At 47.8% G+C, this 25,628-nt stretch overlaps 1 protein-coding gene across 1 annotated transcript in view; it reads left to right on the plus strand.

Moving 5' to 3' along the window:
- Positions 1–25,628, plus strand: part of PNOC (prepronociceptin) — a 36,991-nt gene that overhangs the window by 3,718 nt on the left and 7,645 nt on the right. The window contains exon 2 of the mRNA XM_039528484.1: positions 11,017–11,159. Within this exon, the coding sequence (XP_039384418.1) occupies positions 11,034–11,159 (126 nt within the window). The 5' untranslated portion in view covers positions 11,017–11,033. The remainder of the gene's footprint in view (positions 1–11,016; positions 11,160–25,628) is intronic.

The raw sequence follows: 25,628 nt of genomic DNA on the forward strand, positions 1-25,628 counted from the left end.
CTGGGGAGCTGTGGCTGCTTCTTGACCATATCTCAGCCCTCTGTGCCCTTGCTCAGATCTCTGCCCTCCATCCCTGGGCTGCCCAGAGGTGGCGGCAAGTGGGGCAATTTGCCCCAGGCCCCGCAGGGGCCCCCACGAGAATATAGTATTCTATAGTATTGCACCTGTGTTTATGGAAGGGGCCCCCAAAATTGCTTTGCCCCAGGCCCCCTGAATCCTCTGGGCAGCCCTGTCCCTGGGACCCCCATCCCCTCACTTTCTGACTGGGTTGATTTTGGGAGGTTTACGACAGCAGGAAGGTTCATAGCTGCTGCTCTGACCCCACCGCACAGTTGATCCCTGAAGAGCCACAAGCAATTGTGCGTCAAGCCAGGATTTCACATTGCACGGCAGTACAAATCAGCCGCTGTGCTTATCTCTCTCACCAGAACATGTCTGTCCCAGCCAATTCTCTGTGGTGCATTTCATTCACTGGGTGATGATTGCTAGTGCCTGGAGAGACCCGGCCGATAAGATCTTTCAATTAGCAGGAAAGAAAAGACTCAATGGTTGTCTGTGTGTCTCCCTCAGCCACTTTGTGACAGCCAGTTGCAACCTGCCTTTCTAGGGCACAGTGAACTTGAAACCTCTTTGGGGGACAAAAGGGGTGCGGTAAGCTGCCTGGAGGGCCTGATCCTGATCCCAATTACTTTGGTATGAATTAGGAGTAACTCTGTTGCGGTTACATGGGTTACACTGTGTGAGTGAGGTCAGAATCAGGCCCATTGGAGTTTTGGCCTTTGTAGTACGGGGAGAGCACAGCCTCTGTCTAGTTAGTCTGGGAAGTAGAGAGAACTACTAGGTCTCGTCCAGCAGCTGCCACAAAAAAAATCCCATTTATATTAATTACAGCCAACACCTGCCTCTTCCCCTCCATGAGAAGCAATGAACCACTGACTTGCATGGGAGCAGGATGGAAGCCACACACTCTCACGGACGTCAGTGAGTGGGGTGCCAGCCATTCTGGGCTGAAATAATAATTAATAAACTCAAAGGAAAGAAGAGGTCTTAAACAGCAGACTCCAATAAAAGGGTCATAAATGACTAAGTACTGGTAGGCGTTGTTTCTTTATCCGAGTCTTAATTCTAAGATCACCACTGTGCTTTCTAGATTGATTAATAGATTTCACAGTCAGAAGGGCCATTAAGATCATCTAGCCTGGCCTGAATGGCCAGTGTAAGTGCTTGACAGCATTCCCTACTGCTAGATCACTTTTCATTCACGGCTCTGAGGTGCTGCCCAAATGTAAGAGTTGAAAAATGAGAACAGGCTTTAAAATCAGAGCCTTGTAGTGACCAGATAAAGAAGCAGGAGATGCCACAGACAGAGAGATACCATGGATAGTAACAGTTAGCATGTCGGTAGAGCTTTTCCCATCTCCATGATATTCTGTTCATTTCAGTAATTAGCCCTCATAACACTGTGAGACAGATCATCCAGGACTAGTACCCCCCATTTTACACATGGGGAAACCGAGGCACAAAGAGGTGACACAACGTGCACAAGGACACCCAGGGAATCAGTGGCACCCCTGGGTTAGAACACAGCACTGCTTGGACCACTAAACTCTGCCTCTGTGCATCATGAGAGAGGAGATTAATCCGAATGACTTTTAGGGGTGAGTTGAAAGGATGATTGCCATTCCCAGCCCCTCTTCTGGAAGCTTTTGCCAATCCTCTGACTCATTCTGCCATCCAGCTTTAATGAGACTCAGCAAAGATTAAAGTAATTCCAAACCTTATCAGCGCTCTCCCTTGTACAGTCGGCAAACAACAAGCAAGCTACTGGGATTAACCCTTCCATGCCTTCAGCATATGCTACTCCAGCCAGAGAGAAACTGTGTGTGACCCTGGTACCAAAGTGCTATGAATCTGATACTCCAGACTTTATGGGAATCTGCGTAACACTTCCACTCTGCTGGTAACACGGAATTAAGGAAACTTTGTATGAACCATCCCTTCATAGCATCACTGCCAAGCAGAAAGAAGCAGCCCAGCTTTCATCTCTTTACTGCCTTATGTGTTCCCTCTACTCAGCCTGGAAAAAGAAGTATGGTTTGAGGATCCCGAAGGCAGCCTTTTCCTCTCTACATTTGCCACTGTCACAAGCCCCAGAGAAGTTAACTAGGTCAGACCACATCAGATTGGAACCAGCTCAAATGTTTGCCCAAGTTAGAGCTGACCCGGGCTCAAACTGAGTCTTTGTTCTGAGGTGTCAGAGCTTTAGACATACTAGGTTTTTCATGGCACTGCAACCTTGATTCTCCACTAATGGACGGATGTTCACTCCTATGCCTGTTCGATCCCTCCGCTTCAATCTATTTACACTCAGCTTGCTTCCCTCTACCCAAATCCTTTTTCTCACCCATTGGATTCTGATCAACCAATGAAATGAGCATTTTCCAGTAGGACTAGAGTCACGGGACCACATTCAACAAGGCAACCTGCAACAAGCAGGTGCAACATCCATAGATATCTCTGGGCCAAGCTCAGCAGTGACATACACAGGGGTGCGCTCAGATGCCAGGGTGATGGGGGTAGTAGAAACCCCTAAGATAAACAAACTACATGTTAGCTCCAAATCTCAGAATTGCTCTGGTTACTTTGCCTGGTCTTGTACACAGGGGCGGCTCCAGGCCCCAGCACACCAAGCGCGTGCTTGGGGCGGCATGCCGCGGGGGGCGCTCTGCCGGTCGCCGGGAGGGCAGCAGGCGTGCCTGCAGAGGGTCCGCTGGTCCCGCAGCTTCGGTAGAGCATCCGCAGTCATGCCTGTGGGAGGTCCACCGGAGCCGTGGGACCAGCGGACCCTCCGCAGGCACGTCTGCAGGAGGTCCACCGGAGCCGCGGGACCAGCGACCGGCAGAGCGCCCCCCGTGGCGTGCCGCCGTGCTTGGGGCGGTGAAATTGCTAGAGCCGCCCCTGCTTGTACATGAGATGGCATATTCATACCCTGCACATTGACTCTACCTGTTTCCTCCTCGAACTTCTGGGAAAACACACCAGGGTCCCAACACCAGCCAGCAGAGCCAGCTGGAGACACCGGGGCCAGCCATGCTGTACCATCCTAAGGTGCAGCAGAGGCCCAAGGAGCCATAATCCCTTCCGCAGCTCCCTCTCAGGTAGCACCGAGACCCCAGCTCAGGGCAGCGCTTATCAGGCACGCTTGGGCCCTAATGGATTTCACTCCCTGACATCCCTCTGAGGATGAAGTGACTTGCCCAAGACCGTACAGTGGCAGAGCTGGGAAATGATCCCAGGTCTCTTACCTTCACCACAAGACACTGGTCTGTTTCTCCCTTTTAGGCAGTTAATCTAGTCCACTGGCTCTCAACCTTTCCAGACGACTGTACCCCTTTCAGGAATCAGAGGGGTAGCCGTGTTAGTCTGGATCTGTAAAAGCAACAAAGAATCCTGTGGCACCTTATAGACTAACAGACGTTTTGCAGCATGAGCTTTCGTGGGTGAATACCCACTTCTTGCATCCGAAGAAGTGGGTATTCACCCACGAAAGCTCATGCTGCAAAACGTCTGTTAGTCTATAAGGTGCCACAGGATTCTTTGTTGCTTTTCCCCTTTCAGGAGTCTGACTTGTCTTGCATACCCCAAGTTTCAGCTCCCTTAAATTCTATTTGTTGACAATATCAGACATTTAAATACAAGTGTCACAGCGCACTATGATTGAAAAATTGCTGACTTTCTGATTTTAGAATTATATGGTAAAAATTAATCAATTGGAATATAAATATTGTACTTACATTTCAGTGCATAGTATGTAGAGCAGTATAGACAAGTCATTCTCTGCATGAAATTTTAGTTTGTACTGACTTGGCAAGTGCTTTTTATGTAGCCTGTTGTAAAACTAGGCAAATATCTAGATGAGTTGATGTACCCCCGAAAGACCTCTGTGTACCCCTAGAGGTTGAGAACCACTGATCTAGTCCATCCCTCAGATGCCAGTACAAGGTGCTTCCCTATATATACTCCAGTTCATTGTCCAGTCTAGTTTTCCCTTTGGGAGATTTTCCCCCAGTCTACATGCATATGTCCCTGCGTTAGCTATACACTGCAAAGGTGCCAAGTCAGGTGAATGGGACAGCACCTGCTGTGGGCACCATCCCAACCTCAGATCTGTGCTACATGAGGCAACTCTAACAGGGATCCGATCACTCATTTTCGGTAAATTGATGCTGCAGCAGCAGGTAGTTAAATAACATTCTCCTATGACCACATTCCAACTCACTGACCATATCGCTGCAGTAAACTGTACCCAGGGGGATGATTTTAAAGAGGATTCACAGTGTAATATGCAATCTTTCAGTTCTGCAGGTGGACTCATCTCATCTCCCTGTAACAAAGCCCCTTTTAAATCTCTTCCAGTGAGGCACCCTGGGCCCAGTCCTGTACACCCTTTTCACTGAAGTCAAGAGAGCACTGCATGCAAACTCTATACATGAGGGAGGTATGCCCATCCTCTTGGCACGAGCTAGGGGCCTGGATTCTCGTCCCTGTCTGGAATGAGACAGCTGGCACAAAGGAAACAGAACAAGGATCTGGCCCTAAGTGTCAAAGTATCTTCTCTTCCAGCCTTCTCTGTTTTCCCATCTCCCCTCTCTCTCTCTCTCTTTCCCCCAAAGACTTTTAGGGGTTCCACTAGTTCCTGTTTTACACACAGCTCAACATTAGGGTGACCAGACGTCCTGATTTTATAGGGACAGTCCCAATTTTGGGGTCTTTTTCTTACATAGGCAGCGGCTCCTATTACCCCCAACCCCTGTCCCGATTTTTCACACTTGCTGTCTGGTCACCCTAGCTCAACCCACCAACCACAAGCAGAAGCAAAAAGAAATGTTGTGCTCCGAATCCTGGTATTGCTGAAGTCAACAGGCCCAGCTCTGCTCTCACAGCAGTTTAACACCCGCTGAACTCCACTGACTTGACCAGGTTACTCTCAATTTACACTGGCGTGAGCGAGGCCAGAGTCAGGTCCAACTGGCGTTGTGCCACTGACTTCAACTGCATCAGGATTTGGCCGTCGTTTATTAGGTCTGTATCAAACATCTCATTTTTGTATTTGTCCAAAGGCAATTCCAAGCTGGCTCGCAGACAGAGCAATAAATGTTGCACTCACAAGCATTATGCCTGATTGTTTATTGCAACAAGGAGTTGGTAAAAAGCTCACCCAAGTGCTTAGTTAACCTTGTAGCCTCCCAAATCATCCCAATTAGACAGTTTCATCTTAGAATTTGTTTATCCCCTACTATTGTCATCAGAAACACCCTAATCAAACCAATTCACCATGTATTTGATTATACAGGTGAATGGGAATTTCAGCTCTGAGCGGCTAATGATGTGAATAAAAGCTGTTATCCCCACTGTGCAGAACGACACTGTGACAGATAAGACCGGTGAGGAGGGAATTACCTTTCCTTACATAAAACAATTCATTATTTTTATTTTTAAATAGCGACGTGCACTAAGGTTAAAGACCTTGCTCAAGCTGTTCAGCTAGAGGAGTAAGATTGGCAAATGAGCCTCTGGAATAAGATTCACATCTGCCTCTTCTAAGCTAAGTTTATTCACAGTGGCAAAAAACAGTAGTCTTAAGGCGCAGGTTACAAAAGTGAGGAATGAGATAAGCAGCTTCTTTAAAGGCTACAGGCACATCTCAGACCTGTTGTGGCTGTCCACTCCTTCAGTAGGCTGGGGCCAGTTCAGGGAAGCCCTGGCTAGTCTAAACTATGCCCATATGGCTATGATCCCAAGGAACCATCTGCCATCTACTTGCCGGAGCACAGCATGGTCTGGCTATGCCATCTCCCCCTCTGCCCCAAAGAATGACCTGCCATGCCCCCTACACTACGGGCTGCAGAAGGTGGTGGTGTAGGAGTCAGTTAGCCTGACCCTATGCCAGTGGAGAACTCCTCCATGCGGGGGGATTCCCCAGCTGGGGAGATCTGGCTGCTTTCTAACTTCTTCGCACCAGGACCAATGCCCAACAGGATGAGAGCGGGGCTCAGGATTGAATCCCACTGTTCTTCTGTTCATCCACATCCACGGATGTGTGAGTGAGTAGAATTTGTGCTGCTCTACACATCGTCTCTGGATCCAGGCCTTGGTCTCTGATCAGCAGGAGCTCCTGGTCCTCCGTGTATTGCTCAGGGAGAACAGTGCCAGAGAAAGCAATGCCCCATGCTGTCCCAGCTCATGTCCAGTTCATAGGGCGGATCCCCATTCATGGATTGTCACCTCGGAGCAGAATCTTATAGTGTCAAGGGAGGAAATGAAAGTCACACTGCAGGGAGGGGGCCTTCCGAAGCCTGCCAGCTTCGTGCCGCACGTGCAGAGATTGCTTGACGCTGAGGACAGGAATGCGAATCACAAACAGAACATCCTGCTAGACAGGAGACATAATGCAGAACATCTGTCACACCACCGCGCTTTGTGGGAGTCATTGCCCCATGCAGGGGAAATGCAGATCAGAAATTTCACAGGAAGCAGAGAGACTGGCATCCCCACTGTGTTCAGCATAAATCACCCTGGTGACAGGCACCCTGCCTGCAATGCAGCGCTGCTCCTGGACTCTGTTCATGAGTAATGGCGTGTCATGTCTCCTCTCTCACTGTCATGCAAATAAGAAAACCTGCTTCTTCTGTGTGCCAGGACCCAAGTCCTTGTTCCCCTTCTCCCAGCCCTGCTGATTAAATACAACAGCTGAAGAGGGAACTTTCAGCTAGGTCAGACAACCTATATGTACTTGCACTGCACCTAACCCAGTGACTCTCAGACCCATGACCGGGGCGCCTGGATGCTGTTATAGTACAAACAATAAACAATAATAGATCCAGTGCTGGAATTTTAGCGGTGAGAACTTTGGGGGATTAAGGGAAAAGACCGTGGGCCATCTGCTCTATTCTCCTTTGTTTAAGATGATATCTTAATTTGAGATGTACTAAGTCTCCTTAACAAGGGGAGGAAGGATGGTTAAAAAGACAAGCCACTGGCAGGAGTCCTGGGTACCACTTCTTCAGCTCTGATTCACTGCTGCACCTTGATTGAGTCATTTCACTGCTATGTGCTTCAGTTTCCCCATCTATAACACAGCAATAAACAACCCCAGTCTCACAGAAGTGTGAGTCTTCATTCATGGCTATAAAGTGTTTTCAGCTCTTCAGATGAAAGGTGCTTGAAACAAAGTAGCATAGTCTTCTGTTAGCCCATTTCAACTATCCCCATATTGACTGGGTACATGTCATCTCAGGATGGGATGCAGAGATAAAGTTTCTTGACCCTTTAAATGATTACTTCTTGGATCAGCTAGTCCTGGAACTCACAAGAGGAGAGGCAATTCTGATTTAGTCCTAAGTGGAGTACAGGTTCTGGACCAAGAGGTGAATATAGTTGAACCATTTAGTAATAGTGACCATAACATAATAAATGTAACAACCCTCTGGGGAGGGAACACCAATGCAGCCCACCCCAGTAGCATTTAATTTCAGAGAGAGGAACTACACAAAAAATGAGGAAGTCTGTTAAATAGAAGTTAAAAAGTACAGTGCCAAAAGTGAAGTCCCTGCAAGCTGCGTGGAAACTTTTTAAAGACACCATAATCAAAGCTCAATTTAAATGTGTACCCCAAATTAAAAAACATAGTAAGAGGACCAAAAAAGGTGCCACCATGGCTAACCAACAGAGTAAAAAGTGGAAGTTAAATCCTAGTGAGGAAAATAGAAAGGAGCATAAACTCTGGCAAGTGAAGTGTAAAAAAAACATAATTAGGAGAGCCAAAAAAAGAAATTAAAGAACAGCTAGCCAAAGATTCAAAAAGCAACAGCAAAAATTTTTTTAAGTACATCAGAAGCAGGAAGCCTGCTAAACAACCAGTTGGGCCACTAGACAATCGAGATGCTAAAAGAGCACTCAAGGAGAATAAGGCCATTGCAGAGAAACTAAACTAAAGTAAAGTAAACTAAATGAATAAGGCCATTGCAGAGAAACTAAATGAATTCTTTGCAACAGTCTTCATGGTAGAGGATGTGAGGGAGACAAACTTGAGCCATTCTTTTTAGGTGACAAATCTGAGGTACTGTCCCAGATTGAGGTGCCATTAGAGGAGGTTTGGGAGAAAATTGATATATTAAACAGCAATAAGTCAACATGGCGAGATGGTATTCACCCGAGTTCTGAAGGAACTCAAATGTGAAATTGCAGAACTACTAACTGTGGTTTGTAACCTATCATTTAAATCAGCTTCTGTACGAGATGACTGGAGGATAGCTAATGTGATGCCAATTTTTTTAAAAGGCTCCAGAGGCAATCCTTGCAATTACAGGCTGAGAAGCCTAATTTCAGTACCAAATTTGTTGAAACTATAGTAAAGAACAGAATTATCAGACACATAGATGAACACGATTTGTTGGGGGAAGAGTCAACATGATTTGTGTAAAGGGAAATCATGCCTCACCAATCTACTAGAATTCTTTGAGGGGGGGTCAACAAGCATGTGGACAAGGGTGATCCAGTGGACATAGTGTACTTAGATTTTCAGAAAGCCTTTGATAAGGTCCTTCACCAAAGGCTCTTAAGCAAAGTAAGTTGTCATGGGATAAGAAGGAAGGTCCTCTCATGGATCAGTAACCAGTTAAAAGACAGGAAACAAAAGGTAGGAATAAATTATAAGTTTTCAGAATGGAGGGATGTAAATAGTGGTGTCCCCTAGGAGTCTGAACTGGGAACAGTACTTTTCAACATGTTCATAAATGATCTGGAAAACGGGGTAAACACTAGTGAAGTGGCAAAATTTGCAGATGATACAAAACTAATCAAGGTAGTGAAGTCCCAAGCAGACTGCAAAGATCCCTTTCTCACAAAAGTGGGTGACCAGGCAACAAAATGGCAGATGAAATCCAATGTTGATACATGCAAAGTAATGCACATTGGAAAACATAATCCCAACTATACATATAAAATGATGGAGTCTAAAGTAGATGTTACCACTCAAGAAAGAGATCTTGGAGTCATTGCGGATAGCTCTCTGAAAACATCCACTCAATGTGCAGTGGCAGTCAAAGAAGCCAACCGGATGTTGGGAATCCTTAGGAAAGGGATCGATAATAAGACAGAAAATATTATATTGCCTCTATATAAACCCATGGTACGCCCACATCTTGAATACTACATGCAGATGTGGCAGCAGATTTAAAACAAACAAAAGGAAGTATTTCTTCACACAGTGCACAGTCAACCTATTCATGGAGGATAGGTCCATCAATGGCTATTAGCCAGGATGGGCATGGATGGTGTCCCTTGCCTCTGTTTGCCAGAAGCTGGGAATGGGCGACAGGGGGTGGATCACTTGATGGTTACCTGTTCTGTTCATTCCCTCTGAAGCACCTGGCATTGGCCACTGTTGGAAGACAGGATACTGGGCTAGATGAACCATTGGTCTGACTCTGTATGGCCATTCTTATGTTCACATTCTCAGCAGCTGCTGACTGATTCCTGCTAACTGGTTTTGGCGCCTGTGGAGGTGAAAGTGGGATGGGAAATTAGGATCTGAGGTAAAAAGGTCCTTCAGGTAGAGCCTTAGAGCCAACCAGACCTGGGGAGAAGTCTTGGGTTGTCATATTGTCAATGACAAGGGCTAAGATAGAAGAGTAACTTGTATTCTAGTTGTGTTGGCGATAAGAGAGAGGCAGACAGAAGTGAAGTGAATACAAACAAGCTGAAGTTGGAGAAGAGGATGTCTCCAAGGACTGGGAATGAGATGCAAACACCTTCATTTCTAGATTACTAGCTCAGACAGGAGGTGGTCTCTGCCCAGCTCCTAGCAACCAGGATCACATCCCACAACCACCTCCCTAACTGGCTTTAAATCAGCTGCCTTGGCTGGCAGCCTCAGCTCAGAAACTATGATGGGTCTCAAAAACTTCCCCCTCACCGCCCAGGTGTGATCACTCCAGGGTTGAGGTAAACTTCACTTCTGGATACCTCTGTTGTCTAGACAAATTCCATCTCCGGCTGCCAATCCTCCATCGATACAGAATTAACTTTTAAAACCTGTTTCCTGCTAACTGAAGCTTAACTGAGCTCGCTTTGGGTTCGAAGAGTGCCTCAAAGAAGGGCAGAGTTGCAACCATTGATTTTAAGGTAGGAATGACAGTACAACTTGGCCCACTTTAGCTTACTGAGATGGAGTTTTCCTCCAGCACCATCTCAAATACAGAATTAATGTACCAGACCAGCACATCTATCACTGAAGACAATGTGCATTGTATGAATGTGTCTGACCGCAGAATTTGGTCCCATATGTTCAACAATATCTCCCTTACATGTGTCACTAAGACCTGATGGAGTATTATGAGTAATACTGTTTGCTATGGATTTAGCTGCTTTTTAAATTAGCAAATTGTTTGGAAACCAAATTTGGTTGCCTATGACTGTATTCATTACTCACATTTGCTGAACAGTTTCGACAGATACATTTTCAGACCAGAGGCTCTTCATCAACAGTTTACTTTGACTATTCGCACCTTTTGTTCCATGATCTTAAAGTGCCTTACGAACAATTAAATCTCACACTGCCTCTGTGGAGCGAAGTGACCTGCAATTTAATGATGGGTAACTGATCTGAAGAAGTGAAATGATTCACCCAAGGTCACACAGGGAATCAGTGAGAGAGTTGGTAATGGAACAATGGAGTCCTGACCACTAGTTTTGTTAAACCATGGACAGTTTGGGGAAGCACCAACTGATTAGGGCAAAAGCAAATGCAGCATCTGTTTCCAAAAATGAAAGCATGATCCTGGCAGTTACTGACCAGTCAGACCACATGCACCTTGTTAGTGTACCAGGAAAATAATCTGGTTGCTTAAGAGATTTTGCTGCTCTGGTGCCTCAGCAATGGGAGAATTTCTCTTTCTAACAGACCGGGAGTGATCTCTTCAATGAGCTACTTGTCTTTGTTTCTCTGTTCTCTAGGTCTTGCAACTGCCACCATGGGGGCTCTGCTGTGGGATCTCTTGCTGCTCTGCTTGTTTGCCCACGTGCTCGGCGACTGTCAGAGGGACTGCCTGAGCTGCAACAGACACTTGTACAACCAACAGGACAACTTCAATGTTCTCGTAAGTCCGTCAAGGCCATAGCCTCACTCACTCTCCAGCGATTGACATGCAGCTGTCCCAGGTGCATCAGGAAGGCTGCCCTGTCCCGATGTCACCGGCATTAGGAATAGATAACACAGGCAATCACCTAGAGCCACATCAGGAGGTGGGGTGGGCAGTAGAATTGGTTAAGTGCTTCACTGGACTAAATGCGCCCTTCTACCCCTCTTTCTTTCTTTGTTTGAAATATACCAGGGTCATTTTGTACCCCATAGTGAGATCCCCACCTGCACCCAACCACTCCAGAATCCTTTATTCCTTTGCATTAGCAGCCAGAGCAGCCCCATGCAAAGGATTCTCGGGAACATTTGGAAGTAAGGGGGGAGGGATCAGATCTGTCCATCACCGAGGGCTTCCAGTGACAGACCTGGGGGCTGCTTTGCAGGAAGCTATATTATCTACGAATGTGTCAGACATCCAGCTATATTTTTATGGCTGCAGATTAACATGATCAATGGCTAGTGCAGGGGTGGCCAACCTGTGGCTCCGGAGCCACATGCGGCTCCTTGTATAGGCACCGACTCCGGGGCTGGAGCTACAGGCGCCAACTTTCCAATGTGCCGGGGGGGTGCTCACTGCTCAGCCCCTGGCTCTGCCCCCACTCCACCCCTTCCCTCCCCTTCCCACAGAGCCTCTTGCATGCCACGAAACAGCTGATGGGGGAGGTGCTGATTGGCGGGGCTGCCGGTGGGTGGGAGGTGCTGGGAGCAGGGGAGCTGATGGGGCGGATGCTGACATATCACTGTGGCTCTTTGGCAATGCACATTGGTAAATTCTGGCTCCTTCTCAGGCTCAGGTTGGCCACCCCTGGGCTAGAGGGACAGTCAAGTAAATACAAAGCATAGAAACAAGGGACCTGATTCTGAGCTAGCTTGCCCTGGTGTAAATCAGGAGTAATCCTATTGAAGTTAATGGAGTTACACCAGCGTAAAACTAGAATACCACAGTAGTGAATCAGGTCCACCCTCCCCGTCTCTGAATTTGTTAGGAGCCCTGGGAGGCACCTCAAAGCTGGGATCCTCTGTGGGACCCGTAGGTTTGGCACAACATACCTATTACATAGCACCATGTGCAGCTATTGTATTATATGCATGGCTAGCAAGGGTCAAGGCCTCCATTTTAGGAGCAGCAGGTCACAAGTTCTCACCCAGCTGTCACCTGTGTGCAGGTCAATTAGACACTGAGAGGTCTTATTTCCAGCAACGATCCTAGAATTAATGCAATGGGTGCATTACACATAACGCAGAAAGACAGGCTTGCTGGGGCTGTGGACACACCAGTGGGCAGTTTCAGTCTGATATGTTGAGGGCCCCCATGATAATCAGAAAGCTGAGATCTTGGTGGTGTCAGCTTCCCGCTCCCCAAACTAGGGTTGCCAGGTGTCTGGTTTTCAACCGCAGAGTCCAGTCGAAAAGGGAACCTGGCCAGCCACTAAAAGTTTGGCTGCCTACAGTAACTGGCCTCTGCCACCAGGGGGCAGGAAGAGCAGCAGCTGCTGCTGGAGCCTGGAGGAGCACTCAGGAAAGGCTCAGGTGGAGGGAGGTACTGGAGGCTCCCGCGTCCTGCCCCGAGCGCGGCTCTGCCTGCCCCACTTACCCCCACCCCAACCCCCAGAGCCCGGCTCTCCCTCCCCCATCTTGCCCCAGTTACTCACCCCTGGAGCCCAGCTCTCTCTCCAGTGTCCTGCCCCAGTCACCTCTAGAGCCCTGCTCAGGTGGCAGTGGGATGGTGGTGGAGAGAGCAGTGAGTGATGGGGGCGGGAGGAAGAGGAGCAGGGGTGGGGCCTCGAGGGAAAGAGGTGGAGTTAGGGGCAGGGCCTCGGGGGAAGAGGCAGAGCAGGGGGGCGGGAGAGGTTCCAGTGCTTCCGGTTTTCACAAATGAGAAAGTTGACCACCCTACCCCAAAACAACCTCTAGGCCCAAGCTGCTCATAGATACAATCTGAGCCATTTCCTGATGTGACTTTGTCCTGAGGGCAAAAGAGTTTTTCGAAGTGTCAACCCTCGAGTCAGCCCAGACAGAGACAAGACTGTTGGGAGTGATAGCACCTGGATCACAGCTGGCTTGAACCAAACATTTCACTGCTGTCCCCCTATTCTACTGCAGCTTTAAGCCCAAACAGAAGAATGGTCCTGCTTTTCTTCTTCTTCGCTTCCCCGTCTCTCTCTCTAGCACAGTGTTAGGCAATGAGTCCTGACCAGTTTTATTGGCAACAATGTGTTTGAAAGGCCTTGTCTGGCTCTACACATTTCTGTTGAAGTTTATGACTCACGAGAGGTACCACGGAATGCACTGGGCAAAGGAACGGAAAATCCCAGCTCATAAAAAAACAGTCTCAGTAACCGCACCCAGGAGAAGGGCTCCTGCAGTTTGCCTAGGGAGTTACAGCTGGGTTCAAGGAGAGTCAGGATTTGATTCATGTGTGGTGCATATTAATAGTCAATGGGAAGTGGCTGATAGAACGCCAATCTGTATGGGTCACAGACTATCAGGGTTGAAAGGGACCTCAGGAGGTTATTTAGTCCAACCCCCTGCTCAAAGCAGGACCAATCCCCAACAGGACCCCTCAAGGATTGAACTCATAAGCCTGGGTTTAGCAGGCCAATGCTCAAACCACTGAGCTCTCCCTCAGTAGCAGCTTCTACTCCTTGGTGTCCTGTGCAGAGGAAGAATTTCCAAGGATTTGTATTTACACTGGAAGAGGTGGATAAAAGGCCTGAAATCAACCCCCACCCCATCACAGGGTTTAGGTGGCAGAGCTGGGAGATCTAATGCACCAGCTTTACCATGTCTCTGACTTCAGACTGACACAGTCTGCTAGCAAATCTGCTGCACTGCGAGTCCTGATCCACAAACACTCATGTTCAGGGCTGGCTTTAGATGCCTCCTGGTGTCAACTGATTGAAGTGTCAGGAAAAGGATTTGCAAAGTTGATCACACTAATCTGGCCACATGACGATGGCAGATTAGGCCCAATGAATCCTATTGCTGAATGTATATTGGCCACCCCAGGTATCTAGTGGTTAGTGCTCTTATCTGTACAACTGTTTAGTCTCCTGCTACCTGTGTCAGTGGCTGTAAGGGGTCGTGCAGGAAGCCTGCTCAGCTTAACAGGGACCGCTCTGAAGAGCCAGTTATTCATATTGATTTTAGAGTGCAATCTGCCTTCCCACTCCAGGCTAGGGCTGGACAAGGGTTACAGTAAGGGAGGTGTGGGGATACACAGCTAAAAGCCGAGGGTTAAGGGAGCAGAACTCCCCACAGGTCCATCTCAGCTCTAGTTGGGTTTCCCATCCTTATTCTGCCTCTTTCATACAACCCTGCGCTCTGCCGCTAGAAGTGCTAAATACCCAGAGAGAAGCAGTTCTTGTGTGATGTCCAGGCTCAGCTGTGTAAATCCAAAAGATCTAGATCATTCTTCATTATTTGGATGACTGGGAGGGCTAGAAGCCCCAGTCATAAACCAGGACCCTTGGGCAAGGACCTGTACAAACCTAGCATAAAGAGACAGTCCCTGCCCCAAAGAGCTTACAGTCTCCGTAGTGTCAGCCAAACTTCTGGCTGCTCATCTGAACCTCTGTCCCCTTTCGGAAGCTCAGCCACTGCTATTGCAACCCACAGCTTGGAATAAAGGCATTGGCCACGTTACGATTTCATGCATGAATATTACTCTGAAGTATATTAAGTCACATCCTCTCTTTTGCATGTAAAATAGTGCGTTGAAGACACACACACACACACACACACACACACACACACACCCACCCACCCCTCTCCTTTGGCTGAATCCAGCCTGGGTTGGTAATGATCTAAAGCAGCTGCTGCCTGTTTGGTGGCCTCTGTGAAACATCCTCGGTGTCTTTACCCCCCCTTTCCAGTGCCCAGATATCCCCAACATAATGGACAATAGCTGGTCCCCTTTCTCAGCATTCTCAACACAGAGACCAACAACTACCTGGACCAGGGAGGGTGCATGGTCATCTGACTCCTAGAAATGGTCTCTCCTCCTGGGCAAGGTTGAGGCATGGCGATGGAGGCAGCTGGCACGATCACTCCTCCTGTTGTAAATGTTCTGGGGATAACTAGAGGACTTCAGACTCCAGGGCTGTCAAGCTAGCAGTGAGTGCATTCCAAATGGAAACTTTTAATTGGAAAGGAATGAATCTGCATGTCAGACTCGACTCCCCGACCCCAACAGACATGAGGCTTGGGAGCTGGCGCGTAACTTTATAATCTAGTCTTTAGACACATTTTCAGAAACAGTGCTAAGCTTTGCTAGTCTCCTGAGTCACACCCAATCTAACTTGTCTCAACAACTCATCCCTGTTGCCAGCTGTTTGTCCCTCAGGACTCAGCCTTACACGTACACATGAAAACTGTCTTTGTCAAGACCAGCGAGGCTCACTGTGCCGATACATGGCAACGTTCTGATCTGATTCGACATATACACTGATTAATGAGCACTACTTAGTTCTGAGCATCTCCTGATGCAGATCATACATGTGGAGAGGGGCAGAGCAGGACTGGAAGGATAGGAAAAAGGACTTTTCTATCCTCCCTATCCTATGATGGAAATGAAGGGCCTGATCCTGAGAGGTGATGAGTAGCTGCATCTGCCCTGGAAGTCAGTAGGATCTGCATTTGCTTACCACTCTCCGGATCAGGCCCTAGCTTCCCTAGGGAAGTTTGCGTCTCTAGATCAGTATCTTCTCATTCCTTGGTTATCACTGCTCCGATCTTTCTAGCCTGTTGTGCAGGAAAATGAGACTTGCCTTCAGCACTTGATTAAAGAGCACACAGGCATGAAAGCCATTAGAGACTCTGGCCAGTACTTTTTCACAGTTCATAACGCTTTCTTTTCCTCTCTATTGATCCTCTGTGACAGCCTTGGTAGGTGACTTTCTTTCCCTATTGTTCTTTTCTACTTGGTATATATTGATTTCCCCTCCCCTTTCTATTTCTTAACAAGCCCAAGCCAATATATCACTGCAGTGTTTTACTTGCGTTTGTCATGGTGACAAGTCCTGAGTCACTTGGGTACATTTCACAGGATGCATTTTCTGCACTGAATGCCCTGCAGGATCCATCACCCTGCAGCAGATGGGCCAGATTTGACCTTCTGCATCAACAAACCTCCTATAAATGTTCTGCAGAAGTTAATTCCTATTGTGGGGGGTCTTTCTAGGGACCCTTAGTGCACCCGTTAGCTGCAGGAGTGGGAAGCAGTATGGCCCAATGGGTAGGGCACTACCCTAGGTCTTGCATTCCCATCCTGGCTCTGCCATTAACTTGCCAAGTGACCTTGGACAAATCATTCTCAGTGCCCATGTTTCCCCAATTGTAGAATGGGAATAATAATGCTTAGATGATTACCAGATACTATGGTGATGGGCACAGTGTAATTGCCAAGCTATAGCCAACCAAGACATCAGCTGATCATGGTGCCCCCACATCACCCATCTTCCAAACCTTTCAAATCTTTGCATTAGGTTTATGTTTTGTAAGTGTGATTCTGGCCAGTGCCGACCTGGAAAGGCCCGGGGAGGGATGGGTAGAGATGGTTGGGATGGTGGGGAATGCACTGCACTACCCTGGGTATACCTACACTGTAAAGAAAAACCCATGGCAGTGAGTCTCAGAGCCCAAGTCAATCGACTCAGGCTCGTGCTTCAGGGCTAAAAATAACAGCATAGATGTTCCCACTTTAGCTGGATTCTAGGCTCTGAAATCCACCCCGTGGGGAGGGACTCGAAGCCCGGGTTCCAGCCCAAATGGGAGCATCTACACTAGTATTTTTAGCCCCATAGTGCGATCCCCACAAGCCCCAGTCACTTGACCTGGGCTCTGAAACTTGGTACCGTGGGTTTTTCTTTGCAGTGTAGACATACCCTCTGAGCTGGCTGGCTCTGTTTGCCAAGAGAAGACTCATCATAAAGTGCACATGGATTGTCTTTTAACATGTGTGGATTTTACAGCTCTCTAATGAGAGAATTATTGTGTGCAATGCATTCCAGTAGCACCAGGAGGCCACAGCGAAGATCAGGGCCTACTGCACAGGTGCCTGTCGAGTTAGATAGTGAGTTCTTCAGAGCAGGGTCTATCCCAAAGAGTTTACAACCCAAACAGATACAGACAAAGGAAGCATCTTTGTCCCCATTCTATAGATAAGGAACAGAGGTGAAGTAACTTGCCCAAAGCCACAAAGATTCTATGTCAGAACAAATGTCTCACCCCATAATTCCCAAGCTCTCTCCCAAGGCCTTCACCACAAAACCAGTCTTCCTCTCTATTCTCCCGCTTAAAAAAGCATGGAATGACGGTTGACTTTTTCAGTCTGCACTCTTTTAGACCTGGAGAGCAGCAACAGGTTATTTAATACCTCATACAGCTCAACCGCTCTCAGGGATGAGTGTGGTATAAAAACCTAGATAGACAGAACAGTGTAACCGGCAGTAGAATAAAACTTAGTATGCAGGAGTCAGGCACAGCTCTTGGATCAACTACATAAGCATTCAGCTCAGTCTGAACCTGCTCAGACTTCTGGAGACATCAAGTTCACACAGGACATGCTCAGAGGTACTCAGTCCCGTACTGGTAATTGATCCCTCTCCTAAGTCATAAGAACATAAGAACATAAGAAAGGCCGTACCGGGTCAGACCAAAGGTCCATCTAGCCCAGTATCTGTCTACCGACAGTGGCCAATGCCAGGTGCCCCTGAGGGAGTGAACCTAACAGGCAATGATCAAGTGATCTCTCTCCTGCCATCCATCTCCATCCTCTGACGAACAGAGGCTAGGGACACCATTCTTACCCATCCTGGCTAATAGCCATTTATGGACTTAGCCACCATGAATTTATCCAGCCCCCTTTTAAACATTGTTATAGTCCTAGCCTTCACAACCTCCTCAGGTAAGGAGTTCCACAAGTTGACTGTGCGCTGCGTGAAGAAGAACTTCCTTTTATTTGTTTTAAACCTGCTGCCTATTAATTTCATTTGGTGACCCCTAGTTCTTGTATTATGGGAATAAGTAAATAACTTTTCCTTATCCACTTTCTCAACATCACTCATGATTTTATATACCTCTATCATGTCCCCCCTTAGTCTTCTCTTTTCCAAGCTGAAGAGTCCTAGCCTCTTTAATCTTTCCTCATATGGGACCCTCTCTAAACCCCTAATCATTTTAGTTGCTCTTTTCTGAACCTTCTCTAGTGCTAGAATATCTTTTTTGAGGTGAGGAGACCACATCTGTACACAGTATTCGAGATGTGGGCGTACCATGGATTTATATAAGGGCAATAATATATTCTCAGTCACACAGTGTAAATCCAAATGACCCACTGATGTCAATGGAGTCACTCTAGTTTGTCACGAGTGTAATGAGAATTTGACTTAATTACATTTGTAGCTCTTCACTTGTTGTTACTAATCCTATCACTCAATCTACTAGACTGCAATGGTTCGCAAACTTATTTGATCAGGCCCCCTTCTTTGTGTCTGTAGTCATTAATGTCCCCTCCCCAAGAACATCTATCACCACCCAGCTCTGAAGGCAGAGCTGAGAGCAGGAGCTGCTGGCTGGGTGCCCAGCTCTGAAAGCAGCACTGTGCCAGCAGCAGCACAAAAGGGTGGCAATGTGAAAAGTTAAATTTGTCAATATCACTTTTCACAGCAGACTTAGCGCCCCGTTGCCACCCTTACTTCTGCACTGCTGCTGCCACCTGGAGCTGACCAGGTGAGGGATTGGGAGTGAGGAGATCCTGAGGCTGGGCTACCTCCCAGTGAGGAATTACAGGGGAGAGGAGAACCCAGGTGTACTGAAAGCTGGAGCTCTTTAAAAAAAAAAAGGACACAGCTCGTGCTTCCCTTGACACATTCCTGCGCCTCCCTTGGGCGGTCCGTCCCATAGTTCGAGAACCGCTGTACTAAAGCAGGGGTCCTTAATCTTTTCTGAATCACACCCCACCACAGAATTTTTTTTTTAAACTTAGAGCCCCATCCCTTTTTACAACAGCAAAAATGATACCGCTACATTACCATGTACTCCTCAGACAAGGCACCCAAACTACCCTAACTACCCCCAGAGATGCCAGCCTATCTTATTCACATGCCGAGTCTTGAAATTGTGTATTGCAGGATATTAGCTTTAAAACTTCTCATATATAGCTCTGGTAGTCAATGTGCTGCTTTGGCACCACGGCAACCGTTTCCTTTTTCATACAAGTGCTCTACCTTCATGATCTGACCAAATAAAGTTTGCATACAGAGACATATCAGCCATGTGTCTAATGACACTTGGAGAGCTGGCCACCTGATTCAGCAGGTTATGCCGAGCACCAGCTGAATCATAGGACTGGAAGGGAGCTTGAGAGGTCATTTAGTCCAGTCCCCTGCGCTCATGATGGGACTAAAGTATTATCTAAACCATCCCTAACAGGTGTTTGTCTAACCTGCTCTTAAAAATCTCCAATGGTGGAGATTGCACAACCTCCCTCAGCAATTTATTCCAGTGCTTAGTTATCTTGACAGTTAGGAAGTTTTTCCTAATGTCCAACCTAAACCACCCTTGCTGCACCTTAAGCCCATTGCTTCTTGTCCTATCCTCAGAGGTCAATGAGAACTTTCCTCCCTCCTTGTAACAACCTTTTATGTAGTTTTAAACTTTTATGTCCCCCCTCAGTCTTCTCTTCTCCAGACTAAACAAACCCAATTTTTTCAAACTTCCCTCAAAGGTCATATTTTCTAGACCTTTAATCATTTTTGTTGCTCTTCTCTGGACTTTCTCCAATTTGTCCACATCTCTCCTGAAATGTGGCACCCAGAACTCGACACAATTCTCCCATTGAGGCCTAATCAATGCTAAGTAGAGTGGAATAATTACTTCTCACGTCTTGATCACCTGCTAATACATCCCAGCACGATGTTTGCTTTTTTTGCAGCAGTGATCCACTATGACCCCCAGATCCCTTTCCGCAGTACTGCTTCCTAGGCAGTCATTTCTCATTTTGTATGTGTGCAAATGATTGTTCCTTCGTAAGTTGAGTACTTTGCGTTCGTCCTTATTGAATTTCATCTTACTGATGTCAGACCATTTCTCCAGTTTGTTCAGATCATTTTGAATTTTAATCCTACTCTCCAAAGCACTTGCAGCTCCTCCCAGCTTGGTTTTGTCCACACACTTTATAAGTGTCCTCTCTATGCCAGTGGTTTTCAAACTTTTTGTATTGGTGACCCCTTTCACACAGCAAGCATCTCAGTGTGACTTCCCCCGATCCATTAAAAATGGGAGGGGTAATTTAATTTAATGGGGGCTGGGAACTGTCAGTCCCAAGGAGTTGACAGCTCGTGAACCACCTTGTGACCTCCTGAGGGGTCATGACCCCCAGTTTGAGAACCCTAGCGCTATGCCATTATCTAAATCATTGATGAAGATATTGAACAGAACCAGACCCACCACTGATTCTTGTGAGACCCCCACTTGATAGGCCCTTCCAGCTTGATTGTGAACCACTGATAACTACTCTCAGGGAACGGTTTTCCAACCAGTTATGCACCCATCTTATAGTAGCTCCATATAGCTTATATTTCCCTAGTTTGTTTATGAGACGATCATAAACGCTATTTATATTGACGCTAGACAATATAAAAAGCCTTACTAAAGTCAAGATATACACATCTACTGCTCCCCCCCCGCCCCATCCACAAGACTTGTTACTCTGACAAAGAAAGCTATTAGGTTGGTTTAACATGATTTGTTCTTGACAAATCCATGCTGACTGTTACCTATCACCTTATTATCTTCTAGGTGTGGACTGATGTGGAGAAAGTAAATAAGGAAGTGTTATTTACTCCTCCTCATAACACAAGAACTAGGTCACTAAATGAAATTAATAGGCAGCCGGTTTAAAATAAACAAAAGGAAGTATTTCTTCACACAATGCACAGTCAACCTGTGGAACTCCTTGCCAGAGGATGTTGTGAAGGCCAAGACGATAACAGAGTTCAAAAAAGAACTAGATAAATTCATGGAGGATATTGGCTATTAGCCATAATGGTCCAGGATGGTGTCCCTAGCCTCTGTTTGCCAGAAGGTGGGAATGGGTGACAGGGGATGGATCACTTGATGATTATCTGTTCTGTTCATTCCCTCTGAAGCACCTGTCATTGGCCACTGTCAGAAGACAGGATACTGGGCTAGATGGACCTTTGGTCTGACCCAGTATGGCTGTTCTTATATTTGCAAATTGATTACTTAATTATTTGCTCCATTATCTATCCAGGTTCTGAAGTTAAGATGACTCGTCTGTAATTCCCCAGGTTGTCCTTATTCCCCTTCTTATAGATGGGCACTATATTTTCCCTTTTCCAGTCCTCTGGAATCTCACTCATCTTCCATGGCTTTTTAAAGATAATTGCTAATGGCTCAGATATCTCCTCAGTCAGCTCCTTGAGTATTCTAGGATGTATTTCATCAGGCCCTGGTGACTTGAAGACATCTAACTTCTCTAAGTAATTTTTAACTTGTTCTTTCCCTATTTTAGTCTCGGATCCTACCTCATTTTCATTGGCATTCACTATGTTAGACGTCCAATCGTTATTAACCTTTTTGGTGAAAACTGAAACAAAAAAGTCAGTTAGCACTTCTGCCATTTCCATATTTTCTGTTATTGTTTCCCCGCCTCATTGAGTAACGGGCCTACCCTGTCCTTGGTCTTTCTCTTGCTTCTAATGTATTTGTACTGAGTATCCTCAGCACCTTGAAGGATTAGGCTCTTAATAAGGTGTGGGGAATGACTGCCTTCTGTGTCTAAGTAACAATTTGTAAACTGCTTTGGCGCGTGCAATGTATGACTTTAAGGAAGGTTGTGAAGTGCCTTAGCCACTGTGTGATTAGGATTGTTTTTTTCACTGACAAATGAAACTCTTTGTTGTGGCTGGAGAAGGTGGTCTGAGTTCCCTACACTCAGGGCACAGCTGCAGGGGTAGAGCTGAAGTCATTAGAGTGCCTCGTTTGAGAAATGCAGCCTGAATTCTATGCCAGGTCTCAACACCACTAACTCAAATCTGACGGGGTTCACTGCACTCCCCTAAAGTTTGATGTCCCCCAGTTGAGAACCTAGAGCACAACAGTCCCCCAGTTACAGGTACCTCCTCCTGCACGTTCTACCCTGTAACCATGCACAGGACATGCACTGCAAATGACTCAGTCCCAGGAAGGTTTATATTCTACACCGGAGGTGGGCAAACTACGGCCCTCGGGCCACATCTGGCCCATGGGACCATCCTGCCCAGCCCCTGAGCGCCCATCCAGGGAGGTTAGCTCTCGCGCCCTTCCCTGCTGTCCCGTCCCCCCGCAGCAACGCCGCCGCACGGGCAGCAGGGCTGCGAGCTTCTGCTACCCTGAGTGGCATGGTAAGGGGGTGGGGGCAGGAGGTCATGGGGGGCAGTTAGGGGACAGGGAGTGGTTGGATGGGGTGGAGGTTCTCGGGGGCAGTCAGGGGATGGGGAGCGGGGGCGGGTTGATAGGGGGTGGGGTCCCGGGAGGGGACAGTCAAGAGACAAGCAGGGGGGTTGGATCGGGAGTGGGGTCCCGGGGGCGGTTAGGGGCAGGGGTCCCAGGAGGGGGCAGTCAGGGGACAAGGAGCAGGGGGGGTTGGATGGGTCGGGAGGTCTGAAGGGGGCAGAGGGCGGGAAGTGGGAGGGGGCAGATAGAGGGCAGGGGCCAGGCTGTCTGGGGAGGCACAGCCTTCCCGACCTGGCACTCCATACAGTTTTGCAACCCCGAGGTGGCCCTCAGGCCAAAAAGTTTGCCCACCCCTGTTCTACACCAAGCCCTTGATTTGTTCTGAGGGCAAGTCTACATTTAAAATGCTGCATCGGCACCGCTGTAGCACTTTAATGAAGACGCTCCTGCTGGCTGACTTGGTCTCCGAGAGGAGCCTTTGGAACCTCTACAGCTCTCGACTCCCCACCTCCAATTTCCCTATAAAGGAGAACAGACAGTGAACACAGCTGATGCATCATTACCGTTAGATTTGAACACCCATCACTATCTCATGCTGCGCTCTCCGGCGGTCTCTGCGCTTCAGCACTATGACTAATCCCTGCCGTAACATGCTGCACCTTCAACAGCCCTTCGAGAGCACTGCAGAAGGGAGACGGCTTCCGTGAGCTCGTCGCTGCTGCTGTGCTCGGGAGCAGCGCCGTGATGGCCTCGCAGCGAGGGATTGTGCAGATGGTCACTTTCTGGCTCAGTAGCCCAGGCAATCACTAGGGAAGATGAATGAATACATGCACTGGAAGAATCCGCATTAGCAGCTGGCGTCGCGAGTGGCCCCTGGCAGGCAGCTAAACTAATGGGTATTTGGAGCAGGAGGGAGGGTGGCAAATGAGTAAAAGAATGGAATGGATGGGGAAGTAAATAAGAACTAGAAGGTGATAAAGAAAGTCTGTTCCTATGATCCTGTAGCTCACTTATCATGGTAACTAATATAGGACCAATGACTTCAAGGGGACCAGGATCAGGACCACAGTCTGCCCAGGAGGTTGCTCTCCCGTTCTGTATTAACAGCAATATTTTGCAAATCAGCTCCTATAAACCCCCATTTCCATATGCTCAGATTTCTGACAAGTTCCCAGCTCAGGCTAAGAGTCAAGACTCAAAAGATGTATTTTTTTTCCCTTTTAATGTTAGAGCAAAGTCTCTCCAGTCCCTTTTTTTATTGTGAAAAATTATTTTCCTATAGCTGGTTCTCGCCCCCACGCCACCATTTTTTCACAGAACTACCTCAAAAGGCTGAAACTTGAACCATGCTCAGTTATTCCCGTCTCTGCTTTCCCAGGCCTATCAGGTCTTCTCTGTGTCAGTAAGCAGCTTATCCATAAGCTCGTCAGGGCAGCTCCTCTTATTGCTGGGTCTCGTGCAGCACCGAGCGTGTAGTTGGAGCTCCCTTTTATAGGAATTGGGGAAACTGATCCAGGCTACCTGTTCTGTAGCGTGACTAGATCAGATTCAGATCTCAGTCACACTTGGACTTAACTACTGAAGTCAAAGGAGTCATCCGGTGTAAGCAAGGTCAGGCTTTTCCCTGAGGAATACAGACAAGTTCTGTTTTGGAGAGGATCTGGTTCTGTCCAGTCTCTCAGCTATACTTTTTGCTGGTGCAATAGTAGTGAGGACTGTCTCCTTAGCCTTAAAGGCCAAGAAGGTTGGTACATGGTTGCCCTAAAGAGACAGAGTTTAATATCAAGGATGACAGGTAGTTAGATCTTATGCCCGTTGAGTACCGATAGTTGTCCATGTTGGGAATATTTCCAGGCAAGATCAAGGAAAGTGAGACGTAGGCAAGAGCTCAGACTTCCTGCTGGCTCGTGATTCTGGGACACTGGGTGGTATCCGGTACAGTCTCACATTTTGTCTCAAGCCAGATGCAAGCTGAGCACTGAAGAAGAGCCTTTTACATTATGACAGACTTGATTTGCCCGGCAAGGAGCTAAGTTTCTTGTTCCACTTGAGAGCATGGCAGGATGGATATGAGTGATAGCTGGCAGGCAGCCACTGGCAACCATGACCAGTAAAATGTTGGTGACTAGTGGCCGGGGCGGCTCTAGGCACCAGCAAAACAAGCTGGTGCCTAGGGCGGCAAAGTTTAGGGGGCGTCCCGTGCGGCCGGGGGGGGGAGGCAGCAGGCTGGGCCGGCGGACGTGCCGCAGTCATGCCTGCGGGAGGTCCACCGAGCCCCGGGACGACCGGACCTGCCGCAGGCATCACTGCGGAGGGGGCGCTCGTCCCGCGGCTCGGCTGGACCTCCCACAGGCATGACTGCGGCAGTTCAAGCGGAGCCGCGGGATCCGCGAACCGTCCGCAGCCGCGAGGTCCAGCCGAGCCACGCGGGACCAGCAGTCATGCCCGCGGGAGGTACGCTGCTCCCGCGGCTCCAGGGCGCCTCCCGCGCATGACTGCTTGGGGCGGCCAAAACGGTAGAGCCGCCCCTGCTAGTGGCATTGGAAATAATTGCTTCAGGAAGGGAGATGACTGTTTGGTGGTGGGCCAGTGTGTGACACAGACAATAGCAGAGGATGACTTGAATCAGAAGGCTCAGATACCACAGTGATAGGCATGGTAGACTTAGAAAGAAGATTTGGTTTTGACAGCGATAACTTTATTCTGGATCCCTATATTTTCTAAGCATCAGCCAACTAATTCTCATTCAGTCTCATGGGCAGGTGAAGCCCCACACAACATTTTGAAAACTTAGGAGTAGTTTTTCAGTGTTGTGACCTAATTGGCTGGCTGGTTAAGACTTCTTAATGATGTCATAGCCAGCTTCAGATCCCCCAAAGTTATGGGCATGACCTCAAGCCCTTCATCATAATATCAACTTGCTGTCAGTGTGAGGCAGGAATTTGGGGTGAGGTGGAAAGGGCTGGGA

Source organism: Mauremys reevesii, linkage group 3 (assembly GCF_016161935.1).
Source record: "Mauremys reevesii isolate NIE-2019 linkage group 3, ASM1616193v1, whole genome shotgun sequence".
In the NCBI taxonomy this organism is placed as follows: domain Eukaryota; kingdom Metazoa; phylum Chordata; order Testudines; family Geoemydidae; genus Mauremys; species Mauremys reevesii.